Source organism: Neovison vison, chromosome 4 (genome assembly GCF_020171115.1).
Source record: "Neovison vison isolate M4711 chromosome 4, ASM_NN_V1, whole genome shotgun sequence".
In the NCBI taxonomy this organism is placed as follows: Eukaryota; Metazoa; Chordata; class Mammalia; order Carnivora; family Mustelidae; genus Neogale; species Neogale vison.
This window is the reverse complement of record NC_058094.1, coordinates 42,052,326-42,068,076: the sequence shown is the minus strand read 5'-3', so window position 1 is coordinate 42,068,076 and position 15,751 is coordinate 42,052,326. Positions and strand designations below refer to the sequence as shown.

At 35.6% G+C, this 15,751-nt stretch overlaps 1 protein-coding gene across 1 annotated transcript in view; it reads right to left on the bottom strand.

The window, feature by feature from the left end:
- Positions 1-4,497: 4,497 nt before the first annotated feature.
- Positions 4,498-15,751, bottom strand: part of VIRMA (vir like m6A methyltransferase associated) — a 58,093-nt gene continuing 46,839 nt past the window's right edge. Inside the window, exons 18-24 of the mRNA XM_044245289.1 lie at positions 11,680-11,832; positions 11,028-11,188; positions 10,392-10,488; positions 8,213-8,379; positions 7,427-7,758; positions 5,744-5,887; positions 4,498-4,845 (exon numbers count right to left, since the gene is read on the bottom strand). Coding sequence (XP_044101224.1) covers positions 4,691-4,845; positions 5,744-5,887; positions 7,427-7,758; positions 8,213-8,379; positions 10,392-10,488; positions 11,028-11,188; positions 11,680-11,832 — 1,209 coding nt within the window. The 3' untranslated portion in view covers positions 4,498-4,690. The remainder of the gene's footprint in view (positions 4,846-5,743; positions 5,888-7,426; positions 7,759-8,212; positions 8,380-10,391; positions 10,489-11,027; positions 11,189-11,679; positions 11,833-15,751) is intronic.

Sequence of the window (15,751 nt, the reverse complement as noted above, 5' to 3'; positions counted from 1 at the left end):
CTGAACTGTATACTAAAAACCCGTTAAGATGGTGAATTGTTTGACCACAAATAATATTTTTAAATTATAACATAAATTTTTTTTAAAGATTTTATTTATTTATTTGTCAGAGAGAGAGGGAGAGAGAGCGAGCACAGGCAGACAGAGAGGCAGGCAGAGGCAGAGGGAGAAGCAGGCTCCCTGCCGAGCAAGGAGCCCGATGTGGGACTCGATCCCAGGACGCTGGGATCATGACCCGAGCTGAAGGCAGCTGCCCAACCAACTGAGCCACCCAGGCGTCCATATAACATAAAATTTAAAACATTTTTTTAAAAGAAGTCAGAAGATGCATCAGCATTGGACCTACTTTAACACTGCAGGCAGTCTCCAGGGCCACCTGGTTCAACTCTCCCAATTTTCTCCATGGTACTGAGGCCAAAATGCCAACTGACAACTCCTCCAGTTTTCACTGTCTGTTCTTCAGCTGGTTCTCACATTTCTGTTACAGCCCAGCCACTGCTAGTAGTTGAGTTTGCAACCTTTTCTCTAGCTTATGAATCTACAGGACCCTTATAAAATCTTGTTAATTCCTAATCTATCCTGTGAATTTAAAAATAAAAATCACATTTTTTCACCTTAACTAGTCTTTATACAAAAACAATTCCAAAGATGTTATTTATAGTCTAACATACAATTCTAATGTCAAGTCTTTCTTTTTTTATTTAGCTATTTTTAAAATAGTTACTTTAAAAACTCCAGATTTAAATGCACTGATTGGATTATTCAAAAACTCTTGAGTTGTTCTATGTTTATAAACTCACCTATTTACTTTAAAAAAAATTTTTTTATATGTGTGCTTCCTCCATTAGATTGTGATCTTCTGGAAGGCAGAAAATAGATTTTATTCATCCTTATATTCCCTAGGCTGTCCTAGGGTGTATGGAACACAACAGATACTCAGGAGACACCCTCATTCCTACATTCTTAATCTGCAAGTTTTTGTTTTTAAGATTTTATTTATTTGTCAGAGAGAAAGAAAGAGCACAGGCAGGCAGAGGTAGAGGAAGAAGCAGGCTTCCAGCTGAGCAATTAAATGGGAGCGCCTGGCTGGCTCAGTTAGTAAAGCATGCAACTCTTGATCTTGAAGTAGTAGGTTTGAACCCCAAACAACTGGAACCAAAAATACACCAGTCCCCTGATGTGAGACTCGATCCCAGAACCCTGGGATCATGACCTAAGCCAAAGGCAGATGCTTAACTGACTGAGCCACCCAGATATCCCAGGTTTTTGTTATTTTTATATAAAGCAGTAAGACTAAACTAATGGGACTTGCTACTTACCTTTCACATATGGATTACTACCACAAATACTATTTTTTTTTAAGATTTTATTTATTTATTTGACAGAGAGAAATCACAAGTAGGCAGAGAGGCAGGCAGAGAGAGAGAGGGAAGCAGGCTCCCTGCTGAGCAGAGAGCCCGATGCGGGACTCGATCCCAAGACCCTGAGATCATGACCTGAGCCGAAGGCAGCGGCTTAACCCACTGAGCCACCCAGGCACCCCACAAATACTATTTTTAAGAAGTACAGCCACATTAAAGGGCATTTCTTTTTTTTTTTTCTCTTTGTTAGTAATCTCTACACCCACATGGGACTCAAACTCACAAACCCATGATCAAGAGCCATATGCTCTACTGACTGAACTGGCCAGGCATCCCTCTTTTTTCTTATTCTTTTTAAAGATTTTTATTTATTTATTTGAGAGAGAGAGCAAGCGAGCGCACAAGTGGGGTGGAGGGGCAGAGGGAGAGGGAGAAGCAGAGTAAGCAGAGTCTCTGCTGAACAGAAGACCAAAGCAGGCCTTGATCCCAGGACCCTGAGATCATGACCTGAGCCAAAAGCAGACACTTATTTTTAAGAAATACGAATCATTCTATCAATGATTTAACTCATTAACTCAATAACTTCTTGTATTATTATTAAATAGAGTAAGTTTTTATTCCCTAAGGTATTCTCCATTTTCATTAATTTCTAAATACCACTCAAAACTTTGCCTGAGTATCTTATGTAAAACAAAGTAGTTTTGCAAATAACACATATATCCATTCTATCAAAGTACATCTAAATTGATTTTCTAATATTTATTTTTGAAGGTATGTGGTATTCATATAGATCTAAATATGTATGACAGCAACCATCCCCAAGTTACCCATCTGGCTCACTTCTGAAATGAAGAAACAGAGTGTTAAGCCTTTGGAATTCCATTTCTATATGGTAAATTAATTTCGATCTTTAATTTCATTCAACTTAAAAAGTAGCTTCATTCCTCTCCAAGACTTAAAAAAGAGGTAAAGAATTGGGAGCTAGTCATCCTGGTTTTAAATTCTATCACTTTTGAGTCAAGCTCTCAGCTTTCTCCATCTATAAAATTATAGTGTACCTCCTTTGTTAGATTGTTATAAAGACTATGTTATATATGCATGAAAGGGATAGTCAACATGTTTATCTAAGACTCTTAATTATGGGGCACCTTGGTAGCTCAGTCATTTGAGCGTCTATTCTCAGCTTGGGTTATGATCTCAGGGTCCTGGTATGGAGTCCGGCATAGCGTTCCCTGCTCAGCAGGGAATCTGCTTCTCTCTCTCCTTCTGTTCCCCCCCTTCACCTCTGGCTCCCACTTACACTCTTTCTCTCAGATAAATAAAATCTTTGGGAAAAAAAAATACTTAATTACTCAGAACATTTTAAACTTCCTGTATTAATTTGCATTTGTTAATAAATTATTACTTTGGCTGGCCTGAATTATTGGGCATTAACATAAGGCAAAGAGTGGAAACAGGGCACTTGGGTAGCTCAGTTGTTCAGTGTCTAAAAAAAAAGGTGTCTGCCTTCAATTCAGGTCATGATCCTGGGATCCTGGGATTAAGCCCGGCATAGTGCTCCCTGCTCTGTGGGAAATCTGCTTCTCCCTCTGCCCCTCCCCCTGCTTGTGAGCTCTTTCTCAAATAAGTAAATAAAATCTTAAAAAAACAGAAAACAAAAAACAGTAGAGGGTCACCTGGCTGGCTCAGTCATTAAACATTTGTCTTGGGCTCAGGTCATGATCCCAGGGTTCTGGGATCAAGTCCCGCATCAGACTTCCTGCTGAGCAAGAAGTCTGCTTCTCCCTCTCCCTTTGCTGCTTCCCCCACCTTGTACTTTCTCTCGATCTCAAAAAAATAAATAAAATTTTAAAACAACAACAAACAGTAGAAACAACTCTAAGATTATATTCAACTTAAAGCTAAAAAAACCAAGTTAATTATGCACCTATATTTATATATCCATGTTATTATTTAATGCAGTTACTTTATTTAAAAAGTGCAATTACTTTTAAAAACAACTATTTTTCCATGTATTTACGTCAGACATTAGGAACGAACTTTGAATTTTATCTAATGTGGAAAATGCACAGAGCGAATGAACTCGTTACATTTCAGGATTGAAAGAGTTTTAGATTATCTTAGATTTTTTTGAGGCCATTAGTTATGAAAAGATTTCCATTACCTTTCGCTTAAATCTTTAGAGCTGAGCTTTCCTTTTTTTCCTGAGCTTTTATTTTCCAAACAAACATACTTTGTACTCTCACAAATAGCTGGCAAACAGTGATAAAGGGATGGAATGAGATTCATACACTCCTTTGTTGTTTCAGAACTCTATTTTTTGCCACTTATATAGGCTAAGTGTGTTAAGATAGCTCTTGGGGAAAATATGGCTATTTTCTCAAAGTTATAAACCTCATTTCTGTACATTAAGTCCAGATTTTATTAGATGTTTCTGATTCTCAAAAGACCATTATTAGACTATGTTTCACTTAGGCTTTATAAAATAGCATAATAAAATAGCATAAGTAGGTATAAAGCTGAAACACAAAGAACATACATCTTTCTTCTCCCCCCATACATATTTCTTTCAAATGTCAAGACGAGTGTCATGCTTCTTTCAGTACAGCCAAAAGATTTCTAAAACTGTACACCAGGGCACCCCTGTAAATTAATATTAGATGCCACACGATATTTTAAGTTAAGAGAAACATATCTGTTAGACATAACACAAACTACTAGCTCAAGATACTTTATATTTTCAATATTTTTCCATGACAGTATATCTTTGCAAGACCAGGTTTTTAATAGTTGTGATAAAAAGTACTATGCGAACAGCATAGTGGAAGAGAAAATGATACTGATGGTGTCCAAGCTTATTCCAAGGTTTGAGAAGATGGCAGTGTTCACAGTTACTTATGGTTATGACAGAAATTGTTATTAAGTTGTTTGACCCCAACTGTTAATAAACTTGGCTTAGGTGTGCTGTGAAAAAGTTACTGAAACACTAAAGGGCACCATGAGCTGAGAAAGTTATCGGGGGCATGTGTGGCATAGGCAAAAATACACTAAAACCAAAGTCACTTCATTGTTCATTTTCTACCTAAAAAATTCTGTAAACAGTTATATATGAAAGGGAAAAAAATATATACAAACATACATACAAAGTTTGCATTTTTATTGAAATCTTGTGTTAGGTATCAAACAAAATCTGCTTTCTTCAGATAAAAATATTCTCTCAGATGTCTCCAGATAACTGCTAAGTCTAAGTTGGTCCTTTAATGTCTTATTTTACTTTTATTGTCCTCATGAAATGTTCATATACACTCAGGATGTTCCCAAAAGAAATTTTATCGTGTAAAGGATCGTACATGACGACCTCTACCACTGCCTCCACTAACAAACTTTCCTCTTGAGCCTCCACTGCCGCTATTTGCACTTGCCCAGGAAGGTCCAAGACCCCCACGACCTCTGGAAGCACGGTCACGAGGACTTGGACGGTAGCCTATAAAAGAAAAAATATAATTTTTAGTCATAACATCCTTTCCTTTCCCACTATAGAAATAGTAATCTATAAAACTGAACTCAAATTAAGACAGAAATTACTCATTGCCCCTTGAAAATCCGTGTGCTGGTTCTGTGAATATGGTAAGATTGCTGAACTGTCCACTTTAAATTAAATTGTATGATATGTGAGAACTGTATCTCAAATAAAGCTGTTATAAAAAAGAAAGTTCTTTGGAGCCAAAAGCTACTTCTGATCAGAAGAGTTCCGGACTTGATATAGTAGTGTTTTAGGAAAAACAGGTTACATGCTTACACACACAAGACAATATTGTAAATAAAAACAGAATATACTATATGAAGGTATCTCTATTATTAAAATACGTTGGTCAAAAAAGTACCTTAAGGATTGGCTTTCACTATTGAAATATAAAATAGAGCATGGGATTCCTGGATAGTTCAGTCAGTTAAGTATCCAAGTCTTAATTTCAGTTCAGGTCATGATCTCGCAGTTGTGAGATTGAGCCCCTGTGTTGGGCTCCGGGTTCAGTACAGAGTCAGCTTGAGATTCTCTCTCCCTTTCCCTCCACCCCTCCTGCTCATGCTCTCTCTCAAATAAATAAATAAATAAATAAATAAAATCTTTTAGATTACAAAGAAAAGAGCACATAACTATGAAACTGCCCAGATTATACATAGTTCAGAATCCAATGTTGATTATTCCTACAGGAAATACACATTGGGCATTCATTTGCAGATACAAAATTAAACTCCCTTTAGAATAATAAATCTATATTCGAAAATATTTTCTCCCAGAATGAGAGTATATGACATCCAACAATTTGAAAAGAAGGATTCACTTCTCTCTCTCAGCAGTATCAACTAGGAAGGATGTATACCTGTAGAACTAAGTGGCCGTAATGGTGGAAGAGGGCCCCTGTTAAAGTTGCTCTGGCCACCTCGACTTTCATTGTAAGTTCCTCGAGGAGTATTCTGAGCACTCCAACTGGAGCCTCTTGTTCCCTCCCGACGACTGTAGTTTCCTAAACACAGATAACACAATCAAGATCTACTACTTCAGTTGTACTACAAAAAACTCAACACTTGGGGTACCTGGGTGACTTAGCTGGTTAAGCATGTGCTTTGGTTCAGGTCATGATCCTGGGGTCCTGAGATGGAGTTCCACGTATAACCTAAAGTATAACTCCTACAAGTATACTCAAATAGTTTCTAAAAGTTTGAAGCATTTTTAAACAAGAATAATGTTTAACAGGGGCACCTGAGTGACTCAGTTGTTAATCGTCTGCCTTCGGCATCATGATCCCAGGGTCCTGGAATCTAGCCATGTGTCGGGCTCCCTGCTCAGTGGGAAGCCTGCCTCTCCCTCTGCCACCACCCCTGCTTGTGTTCCCTTTCTCACTGTGTCTCTCTCTGTCAAATAAATAAATACAATCTTAAAAAAAAATGTTTAATAAATCACAGAAGCAAAAAACGTCATGCAATAACTAAAAGCAGCCACCTTTAACAATCCATAAAACAAGTTTTGTGGGGGTTTTTGTTAAATTCCATAACTGTAGCTTTAAAAAGAGGTAAGATTTGTGTTTAAAGCTCTGCTGTGCAGTGGTCGCCCTAGGTCCAATATGGAGGATGGCATTTTGAAATAAATATGACACAGGTGTACGACGTTGGAAATGGAATTCAGTAACAGATAAAATCTTGAAGCAATTTAAAGGAGATTAAATGGGGGTGCCTGGCTGGCTCAGTTAGTAAAGCGTGTAACTCTTGAAGTAATAGGTTTGAACCCCATGTTGGCTATAGAGAGTACTTAAAAATAAAATTAAGGGGGTGCCTGGGTGGCCCAGTGGGTTAAACCGCTGCCTTCGGCTCAGGTGCCCTGCCTCTCTGCCTACTTGTGATCTCTTTCAAATAAATAAATAAAATCTTTTAAAAATAAATAAATAAAAAATAAAATTACAGGGGAAAAAGGATTAAATATAACAGCAAGAAGCAAATAGATAAGAGACTCAATGGTGAACTACACAAAAGAGGGGTTGCCTGAGTGGCTCAGTTGGTTAAGCAGCAGCCTTCAGCTCAGGTCATAATCCCAGGATCCTGGGATCAAGCCCATGTTGCGCCCCCTGTTCAGCAGGGAGCCTGCTTCTCCCTTTCCCCACTGCTCATGCTTCTGCTCCTGCTCTCTCTCTCAAGTGAATAAAGAAACTCTTAAAAAAAAAAAAATCCTAAAAAAATTGTTGCTAAGTGGAACTTACAGATACTATTCAGAATGTACAGATACTTCTCAAAAAGGATAAATACAATTCCCAATGTGAAAGAAAACATAATTAGCCAAGTGACTTCTTTTAAACTTATCACTAAACAGGCAATTAATTAAACATTAACTTAAAGATTTTTTCTATCCAATAAAGTACTCTGCAAATAGTTACCCACTGGTATGAGGTAGTAGCTTAATTGTAATAACTGAAAAATACTTCATCGGAATCATTTACATCTAAATCACTTCTATTCAATACTCTAATATGCCAAGACTCTAACCCATTAGAAAAGAAATGCTAAAAAGTCACCTTTTGAAGCAGGTGGTGTGAAAAACCTATTCTGACTGTGAAAAGCACCCCGTCCTCCTCGATTGCCTGAAAATCCACCACGAGAAGAAATCTTCTGTGATACTTTGAGTGGCCGTTTGGGTGGGGGTATTCCATCTTGAGGGACCACTTCTTTACTCTCAGCCGCAACAAAGTCATCCACGTGCATAGATGGTGGTCTGCTTGTGTTCTGTTTTCTCTGACGAAAAATATCATGGGGTCGTATACCCTGTCCAAATCCTCCCCTGCCCCTTCCTCTTGGTGGCGGCACAACATGGGCTCGTTTGGCAGGTTCAATGTATTCAGATTTCCCACTATTAAAACAAAAACACTCCATGAAAACTTTTTTTTTTCATATTTCCAGTGAATATATAAGTTAAAGTTTGCAATACTGAAAACTCCATTTCAATTATTTCTTCATTCAGTTGTGTTAATGGTGCAAATATCTCTTACTCTCCAGGGATACACAACAAAACTGGCTAAGAATGGTACTCACATTCTATAGCTATGATTAACCATTATTTAAAATAATACAGCTCACCACCTGTTCAAACCTTCCAAAGTCTGATAAAGTAGAACAAGGTGACAATGTACTGGGTATATCCTGGTCAAAATATTATCTTTAAAAAAAAATTCCAAACAATATTCATGACTCACGTATTACCTCACCTTACTTTTTTCTCTATAGTTATGTGGCTATCTTAAAGTACCTAACAATAAATAAGCTTCCATGACCACAATCAAGATCTTCAGTATAATAAATTTTACCTTGAAGTTATAAAGGTCTCATGCTTGTGCTTCCCAAGTTTGAATCCTTTAGTGGTCTTAGTTCTCCCTGGAGATGATGGCTCTGACAAGAATGAGCGCTCTAATTCTGAATGCAAGTCAAAGTCACTACAGCATTTTTCAGAGAGCTCAATTAAGTCAACCTTCACCTGCAGTCATAAAAATTAAACAAAATGAGAAATACATCTTACATTAATTAATAATGTAACATTCTATTATAGAAATTCATATTTCCTATAGATTATATTTAACTCTCATAATAAATAAATTATAGGTCTGCTTCTTTCCCTCATCCTTTCTTTTTTTTTTTTTTTAAGATTTTAAGTAATCTTTATACCCAACATGCATGCTCTGCCAGCTAAGCCAGTCAGGCATCCCTTTCCTTCTTCTTTTCAAAAAGCAACATCATTGGTAGTTAAAGAAAAAAATCTTAGGAATTCAGATGCATTTTGGGGTGGGGCAGGGTGGCATTTCTCCCCAAAGAAGGGCTGTCTGCTGTCTGACAGGAACTCAGGATTTATCTATATAAATTAACAAAGTAGCATCTCCAAAACTCTTCCAAAACAATCTGAAAATAACATACTTTGTAAGCCTTGCATAGTCACAATATCTGTAATAAAAGGATTCTGTGCCACAGTTCTCAAAGTTCCCTGCATTAAGTGATGGTCTAACCTAAGTTTATTTCCAAAGAAATAAAAATTATGTTTACTTAAGTCTTATTTAAATTTAGCAAACCCAAGACCCCAAATTTTCCAGACCATGTAAAGTTATAATCTTCATCGCAAGATAGTTGTGTTTTGACATAAAAGTTATGAAACAACAACTTCTAACACAAATATTTTCGATCTGTGATACTAAATATGGTAGCAACTAACCACACATGCCTATTTAAATTAGTTAAAATTAAATAAAAAATGAAATTCAGTTTCTTAGTTATATCAGCAACATTTCATTACTCAACACTCACTTAAGATTAATGGCTACTATACTGAACAGCGCAGGTTATTGAATATTTCTGTTACCGCATAAAGTTCTATTGGACAGAGCAGTTCTAAAAAAATCATTGAACAATTTACACTAAAAGAGAAATTAAGTCTTGTTTCTAAATTTTTAAGTAAGCTCTACTCCCAACATGGGGTATGAACTCATGACCCCAAGATCAAGAGCCACATGCTGGAGCTGCCTGGGTGGCTCAGTTGGTTAAGAGTCTGACTCTTGATTTTAGCTCAGATTATGGTCTCAAGAGTCCTGGGATTGAGCCCTGTGTCAGGCTTCCCTGCTCAGTGGGGACTCTGCTTCTCCCTCTGCCATTCCCCCTGCTTGTTTCTCTTGTTCACCCTCTCTCAAAAAAATAAATAAAATTTTTTAAAAAAGAAAAAAAAAAGAGTCATTAGGTTCTACTGACTAAGCATTACGGGCACCCCAAGAGGAATTAATTCTTTAATGCAATTTAAATAAAATCTTGTGCAATATTTTTTAAAAAGGGAAAGGAGACTTCAATATATTAAATATACCTTAAATATATACCTTTTAGTCTCATATGCAATGAGACATGATAAATACTAATACTCTTTGGACCACAGAATATCCAAATATATTTATTTTTTTGATCAAGAAAAAAAATACATGGTACAGTATTACATAACAAATCATCCTCCCTAATACAGTCTGAGAAGCATAAATCAGAGTGCTTTAAATTTTAAATGTTTATTTATACTCTTACCTGTTCACAGCATTATGTTCAAGAGCATTTGTACCTATATTAACAAGCAAGTTCTTTACATTTTCCCCAAATTAAGAACCAACTGCCAAAATACTATTCCTCTCCTTAAACCCCAAATGAACTGTAATTTTGTGGGATACTTTTCTCTATTTTATACCCTAAAAATACAAGAAAAATGCTTCAGAGTACTTTAGCAAAAACATACTTTTTGCATTAAAAAAATCTCATTCTTAAATATACAATCTAACTAGAAAGAACTGAGTGTTCTGGATACCATTAGTGGGTAATTGATACAAAAATAATGCAGTACTTGTCCTCACATGGGCTTTTAACAGCCATACAATATCTAATTTGTTTTATTGCTAATAATACACACAAAAAAATGAAAAAAATCAACAATAACTTTTTTCTAATATTTAATAATAAAATTATTTATACCAAATCCAGATCTGTATCAATCTCTTCAGCCTGAAATGGAGTGAACCACATGGATTTCAACTGATCATCCATGACATCAGCTAGCACATATGCAGTTCTAGAACAAAAGAGGTATTTGGTAAAACACTGAATTCCAAAATCAAATATTTTAGCTTACCTTCTAAGCAAAATCTGTGGAAGGTACAATTAAAAATGGTACCCTCAAAACCATTAGTAAAATTAGTACTTAAAAACCAAGTTTATTATATTGTACCAACACATACAAAACTGTATTTAATTTTTCCAAATAATTCCATCAAACTGAATAGTCATTATGCTTCAAAAGTACAGTGCTTCCAAGATCAAGAGGCATATAACCTCTAGAACAGGGATCAGTAAACTATGGCCCCCATTCTGCAAACCTGCTTGTATACAGACGATAAGCTAGAAATGCTCAATTTTTTAAAGTTTTTAAAAAAGCCATAAGAAACAAACAAGATGCTACAGAAGAATATGCAACAGAGGCCAAACGTCACCTACAAAGCCTAGAATTTTTACTATCTGGTCCTTTACAGAAAAACAGTTTGCTGGCCATCTTTAGACCCCAGTCATTAAATAGACATTATCTACTTAACCATAAAACATTGTTTATTTTACCTATTGTTAAATAGATTCTGGAGAGATTCTGGAGCTGAAAGTACTGGTTCTACATCCTGGTCACCAAGGGGTAAAGGATCGCCAGATGACTCCAGCATCTGCTTAAGTCCAACTACATTGTCCAACAAAGAATCCAGATTGTCATCATCTTTTGAATGTTCCTAGAAACAGACAAAACCAGAGTAAGATGATGCAGGTAAAACTTGAACATTTATGCCCATAATCTACTGATTCTTTAGTAGAAAATGTTGTATTTTTTGATTACTAAGAAATTTGGAACACCATCAAAAACTTATCAACTTAATATTAAACATGTTCAAATAAAACAAACATGAAAAACATTTGTCCTTTTATTTCTGAAGAAGGGTAGCAGGGGGCACCCTGCATTCAAACAATAGATAATTCAAAAACTATTGCCCTCTTCCTTAAGATTCATATTAGTTCATATTAGTATGAAGAATTTCACCCCAATTATTAATTTAAAGAGTATTTCAAACTTTTTAAGTACCATCTAAGGGTTCACTATTTAAAAAGGCCACTATGAAAAACTTGTATAGTCAAAAACAGAAGATAAATGAAGATAAATTTATCTTGGGAATGAACTGTTCTTATCTTGTTTCTATTTTTTTCCTTTTTTTTTTTTTTCTTTTACCAAAACAAGCTTCTCTAGTTCAAGGAACAAATTTTCTGGACTTTCTTCTTTGCTTTGTAGAAGCTGTTTTAACTCTGCAGCATTAATACTCATTGTCCGTGATGGATGAGCTCCCTCTACTTCCATGAGACCACTATCATCTCCACAACATCCCTGTAAATGTCACATACAAGTTAAATTTGAGAGCAGAGAAATTTGCAAAGATGCTTCCAAACTTACTCAGATATTTAAGCCATTTGCTGCAATCTTCCCCTCAATATTTTGTTTTTTACATTAATATAAATGGCTAGTTCTAAGAAAGTCAGCTAAGACTGAAATACGCCTCTTTGAGTAAGACTCAAAAAATAAACAGGTAAACACACATACTCAATTTACTAGCAGCAGATTTCTCAACAAAAACATCCAATGCAAATACAATGGCACTTGCAGGACATGTAATATACTGACTGATACTCAATAAAATACCTACTATAATAAAGAACTGATGGAACCTAAATTTATCTTTCTGGAGTTAAGGCAAACAACTAAAGAAAACAGTAACTACCATATTGATGGCTCTATGCTGTCATGAAAAAAGTTAATATTTCTTGCTTTAAAAAGTAAACAATATAATATAATGAGTTTTGGCATGACAATAATTTAATATTAGAAAATTCATCCAGCAAACCAAGTCTTGATTCATGAAAATAAATCTATCCACATTGTCACATATGCTAGAACACTTACGTAGTTCCAAATCTTTACAACACAATCTTATTTTATTATTTTTATTTAGATCTAATTAACACACAGTATTATATTAGTTTCAATATACAACAGTGAATCAATATTTGTATACATTGAGAACTAATTACTACAATAAGTCTAGTTACCATCTGTCACCATACAAAGGAAGCCATCTCACAAAATCTAGGGTCAAATTTAGCACAATTTGAAGTATTCTGTATATACAATACTAACAGAAATAGTAATAAAGAATTTTTAAGAAGATTTTAAAAAACAATACTATATAAAATTATTTCAGGAAAATGAAAATGAAAATTCTATCTAATTTGTGACATAGTTTCAAATCAAATTCTATTCATTTGTCAAGCACAGCTATTTGTATTAAACACATGCTTCATATTAAATATACTGCTTGTATATTAAGTATAATGTTAATTATAAATATTTTATATAGTATAATTATAAATAAATATTAAATATAAGGCTTGTATTAAATCATACAGGACATTGTATCAATACTCTGGGAAAAGATGGAAAGACCTGCTTTCTGACCTATTCAGAAAGAGGGGTGGGAAATGGTAAAAAGGCCTGTAAATGATCTATGAAAAAGAAATATAATAACATATTTTAAAGTGTACAGAAAGAAAGTGATCTCAAAGGCTTCACAAAGAGGGATGAATTAAACAGGCATTATGAACAGATTAGTTTTATCGAGAGAGACAGAGACCAAAAGCTAAGAAAAGCATCACAAGGAAAGATGTGTATATGTATGAAATTTAAGGATGGCATTGTATAAAATGTTTTCTAAGGAAGAAGTTGTAGCAAAGGTAGCTTTTTGGCCATAGAGTAAATAGTCTTGAATGCCATGCTAAAAAGTTTGGAATTTATTTAACAGATACCAAAAGTTTATTTTAAGATGGAGGGACATGATCTGAGGTCTGATTTACAAAGATATGAACTCACACAGAGCTCTTCAGAAAATATGAGAGAAGTAAATGTTTGGAAGGAAACTGGAAAGAAGGCTGATGCAATACTCTGCAAGAAAATATCAGTAAAGGTATAAGAATTAATTTTTAAAAACCTATATATAAATTCTACAGTGGAGGGACGCCTGGGTGGCGCAGTTGGTTGGACGACTGCCTTCAGCTCAGGGCGTGATCCTGGAGTCCCGGGATCGAGTCCCACATCAGGCTCCCAGCTCCATGGGGAGTCTGCTTCGCTCTCTGACCTTCTCCTCCCTCGTGCTCTCTCTCACTGTCTCTCTCTCTCAAATAAATAAAATAAAATTTAAAAAAAAAAAAATTCTACAGTGGAAAAGTACAGTAACTGAAATAAAAAACTGAGTAGAGGGGCTCAACATTAAAGATGGGTCAGCTGAGATGATCCACTTTAAGGAACAGACAGAAAAAAATGAAGAACCACAAACAAAACCTCAGAGACCTTCCAGGTACCATCAAGAGCATCATCATACATATAATAAGAATCCAGAGAAAGAGTCACAAAGAATATATGAAGAATTAATAGCTGAAAACACCCCAAATTTAATGAAAAACATTAATCTATACTTCCAAAAGGATCAACAAACTCTGAGAATAAACTCAAAGAAATTCATACTCAGACACATCATGATTAAACTATTAAGAACCAGACAGAGAATCTGTTTTTTTTTCTTAAAGATTTTATTTATTTGACAGGCAGAGATCACAAGTAGGCAGAGAGGCAGGCAGAGAGAAAGAGGAGGAAGCAGGCTCCCCACCGAGCAGAGAGTCTGACTCGGGGCTCGATCCCAGGACCAAAACCTGAGCCGAAGGCAGAGGCTTTAACCCACTGAGCCACCCAGGTGCCCCAAAGACAGAGAATCTTGAAAGCAACAAAAGAGAAGTGACTCAGCTAATAAAAGGGATCCTCAATAAGAGAACTATTTGTCATCAGAAACCAATGGAGGGACACCTGGGTGGCTTAGTGGGTTAAGCCTCTGCCCTCAGCTCAGGTCATGATCTCAGGGTCCTGGAATCAAGCCCCGCATGGGGCTCTCTGCTCAGCAGGGAGCCTGCTTCTCCATCTCTCTCTGCCTGCCTCTCTGCCTACTTGTGATCTCTCTCTCTGCCAAATAAGTAAATAAAATCTTTAAAAAAAAAGAAAGAAAGAAAGAAACCAGTGGAAGCCAGAATTTAGAAAGAAGACATACTTGAAATGCAGAAAGAAAAACGTTATCAACCAAGAGTTCTATAACTGACAAAACTATCCTTCAAAAAGAGGGAGAAATAAGACATTCCTAGATTTTTTTTTTTAATGAGAGAATTCACCACTAGCAAACTTATTCCACAAAAAATACTTAAGGGAGTCCTTCAAACAAATGACATGAAGGAATATTAAACAACAACTTAAATCCACATGAAAAAATAAAGAATGTCAGTAAAGTATATATAGGTAAAAGGCAATACTATCATGTATTCTTTTTAAAGATTTATTTATTTATTTATTTAACAGAGAGAGCATGCACATGTAGGTGGGCGGGGGGAAGCAGGCTCCCTACTGAGCAGAGAGCCTGATTCGGGACTCGATCCCAGTACCCCAAGATCATGACCTGAGCTGAAGTCAGAGGCTTAACCCACAGAGCCATCCAGGCACCTGATACTAACGCATTTTTATTTGTAACTCTTCTCTTTTCCTATTGAACTAAAAAACAACAAAGTAAAGCAATGATGCTTAAAACTGTGTTGAGGGGTTCATAATGTATAAAAATGTAATTTGCATGATTATAGCATAAAGGAAGGGAATAAAGGTATACTGTAGCATTTTTTATATACTACTAAAATTATGTTTTATTAATGTGAAGTAGACCGTATTCAATTAAGGTGTTAAATGTAATACTCAGGAAAACCACTAATAACTAAAAAAAAAAAAAAGCAAAAGAAATAACAAAAAAAATTAAAATGGGGATGCCCAGGTGGCAGGGTTGATTAAGTGTCTGCCTTCGGCTCAGGACATGATCCCAGGGTCCTGAGATTAAGTCCCACATTGGGCTCAAGCCTGCTTCTACCTCTGCCTGCCACTCCCCCCACTTGTGTGTGCACACACTCTCTCTGACAAATAAATAAATCTTAAAAAAAAAAGTTAAAATGGCAAAGTTGTAAATATCTATTTAACATAAGATACAATAAAGAGAAAAAAAGGTTATATAGGAAGTAAATAACAAAACACAGACATAAATCCTATCAGTAATTAGACATAAATAAATTGATTATAACAATCAAAAAGAAATTGGCAGAATGTAAAACAAACACAACCCAACTATATGGTATCTACAAGGGACACTTTTTTTTTTTTTTTTTTTTTTTTTGTT